Here is a 12,540-nt window from a genome sequence, read left to right on the forward strand (position 1 = left end):
ACATTGCACGGTTGTGCTGATACCAATATTTTGGTACTGGTATCAGAATGTATTTCAATACTTTTCAAAATAAAGGGAACCACAAAAAAAAATCTTACGGTAAATAAAAGGTGTTTCTTATTGCAATCGAAGAACAATTTTACAAAATACTGAACATACTAAACAACTACTCTTTTAGTAATAAGTAAGCAAACAAAGGCTTCTAATTTGGCTGCTGGAGTATGCAGAAACATATTGTGTAATTTCCCATTCTATTATTTTGTCAAAGTTATGAGGAACAAGCGATAGAACATTAATTATTAAATCTTCTTGTTCATTTACTGTTAATATTGTTCTATTTTCTGTTTTAACATGTTCAGTCTACAGCTCTGTTAAAATGTAATAAGCACTTATTCTTCTGTTGTTTGGATACTTTACATAAGCTTTGGGTGGTACTATAAATTTTGGTATCAATCTAATACCAAGTAGTTACAGGGTCATACTTAAAAGTTATTTTGTGTCCAGAGACATACGTATTTCCTGGCTTTATAAACAATAAAAAAATGACAAAAGATTTTGTGATAGTAAAAATATTGATGTAATCATTGTATTATTGACTACATAGGGCTCTTGTATTTGGTATCGTTACAGTTGATGTCTGTGTAGATTAACTTTTATGAATTTATTATGGGTCTACTGATGGCATTTGTTTACATTCAGGAGAGCTAGCTTTCTGTTAGCGGTTAGCTATTGTATCTTCCTACATTGTGTCCTGGGGCATGTTTAGCTATTCCTAGTTCTGCAGGAAGGATACATTTAAGAAACATAGTTTATTTGCTGCCATGGAGGCGAGGATTAGTGATTTAGAAGTAGCTAAAACATTGCCGACTGCAAATGGACGTTATGCTAGCTAGCTAGCCATGTTTTAAAGCACTCCTTGCATAGCAGCACTTCAGTGTTTATAGCTTCACCTTTATTGTTAGTTTTTAATCCAAAATGCGTCCATTCTCCCTTTTCTGTCTCTACACTGTGTCTGCTTGTAAGTACTCTGCGCATGTGCGTTGCCTCAAATACGCCTCTGCTTGTATCAATCAATGTTTATTTATATAGCCCTAAATCACAAGTGTCTCAAAGGGCTGCACAAGCCACAACGACATCCTCGGTACAAAGCCCACATAAGGGCAAGGAAAAACTCACCCCAGCAATAGCAAGCGCGGCAAAAAAAAACAAAAAACAAGTACCTGTAATTTTCAAAGGCAATATGGTAAGGATTGTTTTGTAAATATTTCTGCCATGGTTTGAGTTCAAATTTTGGGGACTTATGCAGATCCCAAATACACAACAACAGGTTTTGCATGATAGGTCCCCCATTAGGAGACACAATTCTTAGCATGAGCTTAGCAGATCAGCTTTGGGAACTATCAAGTTTGCACATGTTTTAGTACACTCAAAATGTTAGTAGATCGGACCACAGTGGTCATCACAAACCCGTCTGTATCAAACTTTTCAAACCAAAATGACTTTAAGAATAACACTATTGCACAAATATGCATACACTAAAAGCATGAAAGCAAAAAGGAATACCTGTATTCGTGCCTCTGGTAGGTCTATTTTGTTGGCAAGACGCTCTCGTGCAAACACATCAGGATAATGTGTCCTCTCAAATTCTGAAAATAAAATACTACATGTGTTATTCAGTTGATAAGTGATTTCAAGGATGATTGGCAACACTAATTTGGCCCTAGTGTGTGAATGTGAGTGTGAATGCTGTCTGTCTATCTGTGTTGGCCCTGTGATGAGGTGGCGACTTGTCCAGGGTGTACCCCGCTTTCCGCCCGATTGTAGCTGAGATAGGCTCCAGCGCCCCCCGCGCCCCCGAGGGAATAAGCGGTAGAAAATGGATGGATGGATGGGCATCTGGGAAGTATTTGCAGCACTTTACTTTTTCCCACATGTTATGTTACAGCCTTATTGTAAAATGGAATTAAATATTTTTTGTCCTTAAAATTCTAACATACAGGTAAAAGCCAGTAAATTTGAATATTTTGAAAAACTTGATTTATTTCAGTAATTGCATTCAAAAGGTGTAACTTGTACATTATATTTATTCATTGCACACAGACTGATGCATTCAAATGTTTATTTCATTTAATTTTGATGATTTGAAGTGGCAACAAATGAAAATCCAAAATTCCGTGTGTCACAAAATTAGAATATTACTTAAGGCTAATACAAAAAAGGGATTTTTAGAAATGTTGGCCAACTAAAAAGTATGAAAATGAAAAATATGAGCATGTACAATACTCAATACTTGGTTGGAGCTCCTTTTGCCTCAATTACTGCGTTAATGCGGAGTGGCATGGAGTCGATGAGTTTCTGGCACTGCTCAGGTGTTATGAGAGCCCAGGTTGCTCTGATAGTGGCCTTCAACTCTTCTGCGTTTTTGGGTCTGGCATTCTGCATCTTCCTTTTCACAATACCCCACAGATTTTCTATGGGGCTAAGGTCAGGGGAGTTGGCGGGCCAATTTAGAACAGAAATACCATTGTCCGTAAACCAGGCACGGGTAGATTTTGCGCTGTGTGCAGGCGCCAAGTCCTGTTGGAACTTGAAATGTCCATCTCCATAGAGCAGGTCAGCAGCAGGAAGCATGAAGTGCTCTAAAACTTGCTGGTAGACGGCTGCGTTGACCCTGGATCTCAGGAAACAGAGTGGACCGACACCAGCAGATGACATGGCACCCCAAACCATCTCCCAACCATGCAAATTTTGCATTTCCTTTGGAAATCGAGGTCCCAGAGTCTGGAGGAAGACAGGAGAGGCACAGGATCCATGTTGCCTGAAGTCTAGAGTAAAGTTTCCACCATCAGTGATGGTTTGGGGTGCCATGTCATCTGCTGGTGTCGGTCCACTCTGTTTCCTGAGATCCAGGGTCAACGCAGCCGTCTACCAGCAAGTTTTAGAGCACTTCATGCTTCCTGCTGCTGACCTGCTCTATGGAGATGGAGATTTCAAGTTCCAACAGGACTTGGCGCCTGCACACAGCGCAAAATCTACCCGTGCCTGGTTTACGGACCATGGTATTTCTGTTCTAAATTGGCCCGCCAACTCCCCTGACCTTAGCCCCATAGAAAATCTGTGGGGTATTGTGAAAAGGAAGATGCAGAATGCCAGACCCAAAAACGCAGAAGAGTTGAAGGCCACTATCAGAGCAACCTGGGCTCTCATAACACCTGAGCAGTGCCAGAAACTCATCGACTCCATGCCACGCCGCATTAACGCAGTAATTGAGGCAAAAGGAGCTCCAACCAAGTATTGAGTATTGTACATGCTCATATTTTTCATTTTCATACTTTTCAGTTGGCCAACATTTCTAAAAATCCCTTTTTTGTATTAGCCTTAAGTAATATTCTAATTTTGTGACACACGGAATTTTGGATTTTCATTTGTTGCCACTTCAAATCATCAAAATTAAATGAAATAAACATTTGAATGCATCAGTCTGTGTGCAATGAATAAATATAATGTACAAGTTACACCTTTTGAATGCAATTACTGAAATAAATCAAGTTTTTCAAAATATTCTAATTTACTGGCTTTTACCTGTATACCCCATAATGACTATGTGAAAATGTTCTTTTAGAGCTTTTTAAAATATATTGGGAAAAAAACCCGAAGAAATCACACGTACATAAGCCAGCACAGCCTTTGCTCAATTATCTGTTGATGTTCCTTTGGCAGCATTTACAGCCTCAAGTCTTTTTGAATACGATGCCACAAGCTTGGGACATATATAATTGGGCAGTTTCGCCTGTTCCTCTTTGCAGCACCCCTGCAGCTCCATCAGGTGGGATGGGACACAGCTATTTTCAGATCTCTCCAGAGATATTCAATCAGGATCAAGTCTGGACTCTGGCTGGGCCACCCAAGGACATTTACAGAGTTGTCCTGAAGCCATTCCTTTAATATATTGGCTGTGTGCTTAAGGTCATTGTACTGCTGAAAGATGAACCGTCGCAGTCTGAGTTCAAGAGCGCTTTGGAGCAGGTTTTCATCCAGGATGTCTCTGCACTCATCTTTCCCTTTATCCTGACTAGTCCCACAGTTCCTGCCACTGAAAAACATCCCCCAGAGTATGATGATGCCACCACGATGCTTCACTGTAGGGATGGTATTGGCTTGGTGATGACTGGTGCCTGGTTTTCTCCAAACATGATGTCTGGAATTCATGACAAAGAGTTCAATCTTTGTCTCATCAGACCAAAAAATGTTGTTTCTCATGGTCCGAGAGTCTTTCGGGTGGATTTTGGCAAACTTTTACGAAAGAATGGTGGCCATTCTACCATACAGGCCTGATTGGTGGTTTGCTGCAGAGATCGTTGTCCTTCTGTATGGAGGTGCAAGACATAATAGAGAATAACATTGTGTCGACGATTGTCTTTTTTGATATCGTCATAATTGATCAGATTACGTTTTAAAATCGATTAATTGCGCATCAGTATTTCACGGTAAGTGGTTGAATTGGTTGAATTTGCTTTAAATAGTGTGATCGTGACATTGCGAAATCAAAGAGGGACTTAGATACGTACAGTCATTCACATATATGGAAAATTTAGAGTCTCCAATTAGCCTGGAGAAAACCCACGCACATGAGGAACATGTAAATTCCACACAAAATTGCACCAACAGATATTCTGAAGGGTCTTTCACACATTGCCGGTTTACATGGCGGTTCATGACGGTTCTGCAATTCGCGAAAAACACGCATCAACACCAAACACAAAACCTGGTTATCAAGTCACTCATCAGCCATGAACCCTGATAACCGTGGGTACCACACAAAACATTTAAATATGTTCATTTTTCGTGGTGGTCTTGGTGGTTCGAAATGGGCCGTGTTCAAAACACAATGATAATGTATTAATGTTTAATAAATAATATATCAATGCATTTATACAGCCATATTATCAGAAATGTTAGTTCATACGTAGATGCAAACCTTTCTCAAGTGCTTCTATTTGGTCCTGTGTGAACGATGTTCTGTTTCTCTGCAGTTTCCTCTTCAGTTGAAGCCTCATTTGAGTCTCCTCTGGGTCGTCGTTGTTGGAGCTGTCCGATATCGTGTTTTCCACCCTTCCTGTCTGCGCACATTCTACCTCAAAGATGGAGGAAACAAGCACATGTTTATATAACATCCTGTATGTTGTTTGTATATTTTACTATCTAGTGACGTTAATGTATAGTTTTCACCTTCTATTAGTACTGTGCTTCATACTAAAATAATTAAATTACATTCAATTAAATTCTTTATTACCTGGGCCAGGAGGTTATGTAATTGTTGCTATTGGTTTCTGTGTCAGTCGGTCAGTTAGTTAGCAAAATAACTCAAAGGGTTATAGGAGGATTTTCAGGAAATGTCAGAAATGGGATAAGGAACAACTGATTAGACTTTGAGCCTGATCCAAATCATTTCTGCGATGTTACCTTATAATTTTCACACACACTGTGAAAAGTACCTTCCATATGAGAACCGGTGAACAAGTTAGGACCAAAATCATGGTCCCAGTACGGAAAACCATAGCAACTCCTGGAGAATGTCTCATTTGCACCCCTGGGGGTGAAAGCTATCAAAATTAGGGTGGTCTCAAAAAGGAGGGATTTTTCAAATTGACTGTGTATCGGTTTTAAAAGGGCTCGCCCCCTAGTCTACATATGAAATAACAAGTGTGTGTAAAAAATTAAGTGCTTCCCCTCTGGCCAACATATGTAATAAGTGTGTGTAAGAAATTGCAACACACCCCCTTTGGCCAAAATTAATTTAAAAAATAAAAATACATATGTATATAGAGATATACTGTAATAACTTGAAGTAAATAATGAAGATTAAAAACCAATTACAAACAAAAAATTAAATAAAAAACAACAACTAAAAGCTTACCTTTTTTATATTTGCATTGTATGTATATATTATTAACATTGTAAATACAAATCTTTATATATATCTGGAAAGGGTGGTCCTAAAGAGGTAGGCATTTTTCGAAGGTCTCAAGAAGGCAACAAATACAAAACATTTATGTGTGTGTGTGTGTGTGTGTGTGTGTGTGTGTGTGTGTGTACTTGTAGGAGACAAATATATAGTGGATGACTGACAAGAGTGTTCACTCAGTTTCCATAATTCCACTATAAATATCAAAAAGTTACTAGTGGATTGTAATGAAAATTTCAGGACATGTTGGGCAAGGGAAAAGATCAAGTTATTACATTTTGGGGATCACTGTCTGGATTTAGGACTTTTTTACTATTCAGAGATAGGGCCTGGCTTCAAGTGCTTTTCTAGTTGTCATTATCATCGCTAATAACACAATGTTGTTAGAGCATCACCGTAGTGATGTGTCAAAGTGCATTAAGTGGTGCAATTCATGCCCTAAAACCTATGAATAAAAATATTGGTAAAATTTCAGCCTTAGGTGTACAGACTCCAGCGTACTGTAGGCGGAACGGACTTCGTGTAGAATGTCTGCAGTCATCAGAGCTTGCATAGTCATGCACACGGCCGCGTTGTAGTTACCCGTGAATCCCACAATCTGTACGCGTTGTTGACATTTATTTTCCATGGCTCCATACATTGACTGCGAGAAAGTGGAGCTACACTAACTGGTTGTTTTGGGAAGCAGTAGAATAAAGAGAGGGTCTGAGCTATTTACTGCAATTAAATTGTCTTAAAATGGTTTCACACATACATTAATGCAGGTCGATGAGAAAAATATGAGCCGAGCTGTGTTTTGTGTGACCCGAGCGCGCGTAGCAGAATCCCAGGCCTGGTGGACGTCCGCTTTGAGTACGCGCGGACCTCTGCGGACTCAGCGTACGTGTCTGCCCTTGTATGTTTTGACATTTTTGGCTTAATCTGAGTACATTTGAACATTGAAATTGTACAATTTAGAATTATTATTTCATGAATTTATTTATGACATATGCTTGTCTTGTTTCCCACATTTCTTAAGTCACCACAATTAAGGGATTGTGGTGACTTGTTTAGCAGTTACCATACCAACATAAAAGCAACCACACTTGCCCCTGTATGCACAATATTTAATATACAAAACAAGTTCCGGTCGTTTAGATTATTTGAGGTAAAAACATTAAGCAAAGTTGCTCAATAATTGCAGCAGTTCAGTTAATCGTTTAAATTATATTTATATTTTTAATTTACAATATCAAAACAGACTCCAGCTCCTTGTGATGGTCATAGTGCTGCCAGCCTAATTATTCATTATCTCCAGCGGACACAACCTATGAAGGAGAATGAAGCAATTGCTCAGAGTCACAGTCAATTGGGCGTAAAAAGACACAAATGTCACCAGACACTACCTCTTTTCTCCCCCGTCACACATATGCACACAAATGCACAAACATACTGTAGACAGATGGAGGGGGGTACTTGTTGTAGCTTAGCATGACTTGGCTGTTGTCATTACAAAATAGTGCTGGAATAGGGGCAGCAGTATATGGGCCACTGCCATGATACATGTTCTTTTTGTTACATGTAATAGTCATCGTGCTGTCAAACTATTTTATTAAGATTAATCACATGGATGCTGTAGATTATTTTCTATTGATCAAGATAAAAAATTCATAATTTTAAATGTATATTACCGTATTTTTCCGACCATAGAGCGCACTGGATTATAAGGTGCACTGCCGTTGAATGGTCTATTTTCGATCTTTTTTCATATATAAAGTGCACCAGATTATAGGGCGCATTAAAGGAGTCATATTATTATTATATTTTTATAAATTTAAAATATAAATAACATGTAATGGTGGTTCTTTGGACAAAATGTTGCATAAATTATGTTTTACATCTTTTTCATCTTCAAGCCACTTTCTGACAGTCGCTTCAGGATGCGCCGTTTTGTGGGTGGTCTTATTTACGTGGCTCACCTTCAGCAGCGTCTTCTCCCCGTCGTCTTTGTTGTACCGGTGTAGCGTGCAAGGACGGGAGTGGAAGAAGTGTCAAAAGATGGAGCTAACTGTTTCAATGACATTCAGACTTTACTTAAATCAATAATGGAGCAGCATCTCCTCATCCGTGGCTCACTAGTGCAATAAAAAAAATTGTGAAAAACCGTCCGACCAGAACTCTCTAATAACTAAAGTTCCTTGGGTGAATAATGTAAACTCACCACACCGGTATGTTTTAGTGCTTTCATTGCGAGTTTACTGACAAATATAAGTAAGAACTTGACACTACTTTATATTACAAATGGCAACACTGGATGATGAATGTCCCATAACAAGAAGATAGAGAAAAAGTATAAGTTTATTGACTATTTTTCAGGACTTATGCAGATCCCAAATGCAGATCAGCAGGTAACAGAAGGTAAGAAAAGTTGACTTTGCATAATATTGTGAAACAAAACGCCAGATAATGTGTCTTACCTTATACACACACCATAATAATACTCCTATGTTGAAGCACACTACAACCCATCAAGCGGTGTGGCTTCATAGTTTACCAAAGTCGTACTAAAACATTTTGATAGATTTTCGAGGGCCTTGTGTAATGTTCTATTTTGTCAATGGAACATATAACATTGTGGTGTTGTTTACTTGAGTCATATTGCCATCATATTGCAGTGTACACGTACCTCTTGTGTGTGACTGCCATCATATTGCAGTCTACACGTATCTCTTATGTTTGATTGCCATCTACTGGTCACACTTATCATTACACCATGTACAAAATAAAATCGTTTCGAGGTCGGTAAGCAAAACCAGAATTATTCCGTACATTAGATGCACCGGATTATAAGGCGCACTGTCGAGTTTTGAGGGGAAAAAAGGATTTTAAGTCCGCCTTATAACCCAGAAATACGGTAATTATGTTACATTTTGCATGAGCAAAGAGACTTAAAAATGTTTTTTACATATAAAAAAAACATTCATCCACAATAAGATGGACCTGTTATTCCCTTTGTGTTGTACATTCAGTATTTTAAGATAGTTTGGTGAAAAGCAAATGCCTTCCTGCAGATTGTGAGTAGTACTTTATGTTGGTGGACTGTATTCTTTTTTTGTACTCCAACATCTTTTTAAGATTCAGCAACCTATCACTGAAACACTGCTTGGACAAACTGCTTGAAATGCTTTGCACGAGATGTTCAGGGGATTTGAGTCATTCTCCACTGCAAATACTGTAGTTTGTTACATTACATTTTTTAATCAGATTTAGACCAATGACAGTTGCGCATTAATTTTGACAGCACTAAATAATAACTAAAAAAAGCACCCAGAGAATGCAGCCCTTTGCCAAGCCCTATCTTCCAATAGAAAATACTTATTTTTCAATCACTTGTTTCTTATTGCATTTGTGTCATTTTTTTAAAGTTTCATCAACATCCGCCCATAACTTTTGAATCTGCATTGCTAACTAACAAACAAACAAACCCTAGCAGTACCAGGGGCAGAGCTAACATAAGGCAAACATAGGCTACCTTTTTCCCACCTTTAACGGGGCACGGTAGTGGCGACCCATCAGCGTTCCTGTTCTGTAAGACTGTATAATGTTTGTTTGTCTAATCTTGTACGGGATTGTGCTGAAAATAAAATGTTGTTGTACTTGTGCAATGACAATAAAAAATCCATCCATCACCCATCTATGGCGTTTTTTTAAAGAAACATACACAGAAGATGATGTATGCGGAACTGGTCACTAGGTGTCAGTAACGTCACACGGATGTGCTCGAGTAGTATACGATGACCCTCCGAAAGTTAATAAAGGTACTTATAAAAATAATACAGTCTTTCAATAAAGTCAACAAGACAAATATTTCATTTGTTGAATACAAACTTGACTAAATAGAGGAAGGAAAAGTCGTAACAAGGTTTCTGTATGTCAATCAGCAGAAGGATCATTACCTTGGCAAAAGGAGAGCTACACCTCCGGGCCACAATATTTTACAAATCCAATATTTTAGAAGATGTGTGAGTGTTGAATGGCTGTCAGTCTGTGTTGGCACTTTAATGAGATGGCAAATTGTCGAGGGTGTACCCTGCCTTCCGCTCGAGTGCAGCTGGGATAAGCTGAAGGAAAATGGATGGACGGATGGATGGATGATGAGCGCAATCAATCTATCCTGCCACTACACCTGCTGTACGCAGGGTCTCAGCAGGTACTCAACTCATCTCCTTCCCACGGAGGGGAGAAAAGGGTTATTGTAGGATTTGACTACAGGGCTGATCGTCAAATCAGACTCCTCTGATTTGAATTGTTGAATCTTTGACTATTTGAAGACAACCTTGGCCCATATCAAATACAGTAAACATTGATCAGTGATATCCATTGCACGGTCATATGTGTACACAGCTCGCATGGTAGTATTTCACAACAAAAGGTAAATGACCAGGTTGTTTTTGTTCTGTGGTGGACCACAATGACTAAGTTTGCTTTTTTTTTTTCGAACTGAATTTACGTAACTTACATTTTGTGACAATTTTTTGGAAAAAAATCTGTGTTTTAAAAATCAGTGTTTTCCAAATTCAGTGTAAACAATTCAGTGTAAATTAAGACTGAAGCAATCATTCCTGTCTCAGAACCAGCCAATAAGGTGTCAAGTTTGAAGTCGAGTGACACATGTCTTGCAAAACAGCATAAAAAAGGTAGTTAACTAGGCAATATAACTAGCATTTCATAGCGCTAGATGTTTTCAAACTCTAGAAATGATTCCAATGTAATCTGTACTTTTGAGTGACATACAGTTTCTAGTTGTCATGATATGCAGCTAATCTCAGTGTGATACACAATGTGGTGCTGGATTATGATGTTCAGGTAAACGTAATGAAGAAAACATGTTTGGATGCATTCATAGAAGGAAAAATACATGTTTGAGCATAAGCTCATTGTTCACAAGACAAAGTTTGGTCATTAATAGATGAACAACACACCACGGTGACCATAGGAACCATCCATCCATCCATCTTCTTCGGCTTATCCGAGGTCGGGTCGCGGGGGCAGCAGCCTAAGCAGGGAAGCCCAGACTTCCCTCTCCCCAGCCACTTCGTCCAGCTCTTCCTGTGGGACCCCGAGGCGTTCCCAGGCCAGCCGGGAGACATAGTCTTCCCAACGTGTCCTGGGTCTTCCCCGCGGCCTCCTACCGGTCGGACGTGCCCTAAACACCTCCCTAGGGAGGCGTTCGGGTGGCATCCTGACCAGATGCCCGAACCACCTCATCTGGCTCCTCTCGATGTGGAGGAGCAGCGGCTTTACTTTGAGCTCCCCCCGGATGGCAGAGCTTCTCACCCTATCTCTAAGGGACAGCCCCGCCACCCGGCGGAGAAAACTCATTTCGGCCGCTTGTACCCGTGATCTTGTCCTTTCGGTCATAACCCAAAGCTCATGACCATAGGTGAGGATGGGAACGTAGATCGACCGGTAAATTGAGAGCTTTGCCTTCCGGCTCAGCTCCTTCTTCACCACAACGGATCGATACAGCGTCCACATTACTGAAGACGCCGCACCGATCCGCCTGTCGATCTCACGATCCACTCTTCCCTCACTCGTGAACAAGACTCCCCGAGGTACTTGAACTCCTCCACTTGGGGCAAGATCTCCACCCCAACCCGGAGATGGGACTCCACCCTTTTCCGGGCGAGAACCATGGACTCGGACTTGGAGGTGCTGATTCTCATCCGAGTCGCTTCACACTCGGCTGCGAACCGATCCAGTGAGAGCTGAAGATCCTGGCCAGAAGAAGCCATCAGGACCACATCCATAAAAGTTATGAACAGAATCGGTGACAAAGGGCAACCTTGGCGGAGTCCAACCCTCACTGGAAACGTGTCCGACTTACTGCCGGCAATGCGGACCAAGCTCTGGCACTGATCACACAGGGAGCGGACTGCCACAATCAGACAGTCCGATACCCCATACTCTCTGAGCACTCCCCACAGGACTTCCCGAGGGACACGGTCGAATGCCTTCTCCAAGTCCACAAAACACATGTAGACTGGTTGGGCAAACTCCCATGCACCCTCAAGGACCCTGCCGAGAGTATAGAGCTGGTCCACAGTTCCACGACCAGGACGAAAACCACACTGTTCCTCCTGAATCCGAGGTTCGACTACTCTCCAGTACACCTGAATAGACCTTACCGGGAAGGCTGAGGAGTGTGATCCCACGATAGTTAGAACACACCCTCCGGTTACTCTTCTTAAAGAGAGGAACCACCACCCCGGTCTGCCAATCCAGAGGTACCGCCCCCGATGTCCACGCGATGCTGAAGAGTCTTGTCAACCAAGACAGCCCCACAGCATCCAGAGCCTTAACCCTTTGACGCATAACATGGGTCAAATGTGACCCAACCAAATTTTTATTATCTGTTTCTTTGCAATAATTGAATGTAATCTTTCAGTATTCCAGGTATTCCTCAATTAACTTGTTTTTGGTCATTAAACATTGTTATTTCATTCTTTCTCTTCATAATTTTTGAATAAAAATGATTTTTGTATTACTACCCTTCCAATGCACAACATGGGTCAATAATGACCCACATCTATTTT

The 12,540-nt window shown here is 40.4% G+C and overlaps 1 protein-coding gene across 1 annotated transcript in view; it reads right to left on the reverse strand.

Moving 5' to 3' along the window:
- Positions 1 to 12,540, reverse strand: part of LOC133612100 (paired box protein Pax-6-like) — a 74,958-nt gene that overhangs the window by 17,787 nt on the left and 44,631 nt on the right. The window contains exons 6-7 of the mRNA XM_061969268.1: positions 4,979 to 5,131; positions 1,564 to 1,646 (exon numbers count right to left, since the gene is read on the reverse strand). Of these exons, the coding sequence (XP_061825252.1) occupies positions 1,564 to 1,646; positions 4,979 to 5,131 (236 nt within the window). The remainder of the gene's footprint in view (positions 1 to 1,563; positions 1,647 to 4,978; positions 5,132 to 12,540) is intronic.

The sequence above is a fragment of the Nerophis lumbriciformis genome, linkage group LG10, assembly GCF_033978685.3.
Source record: "Nerophis lumbriciformis linkage group LG10, RoL_Nlum_v2.1, whole genome shotgun sequence".
NCBI lineage: Eukaryota > Metazoa > Chordata > Actinopteri > Syngnathiformes > Syngnathidae > Nerophis > Nerophis lumbriciformis.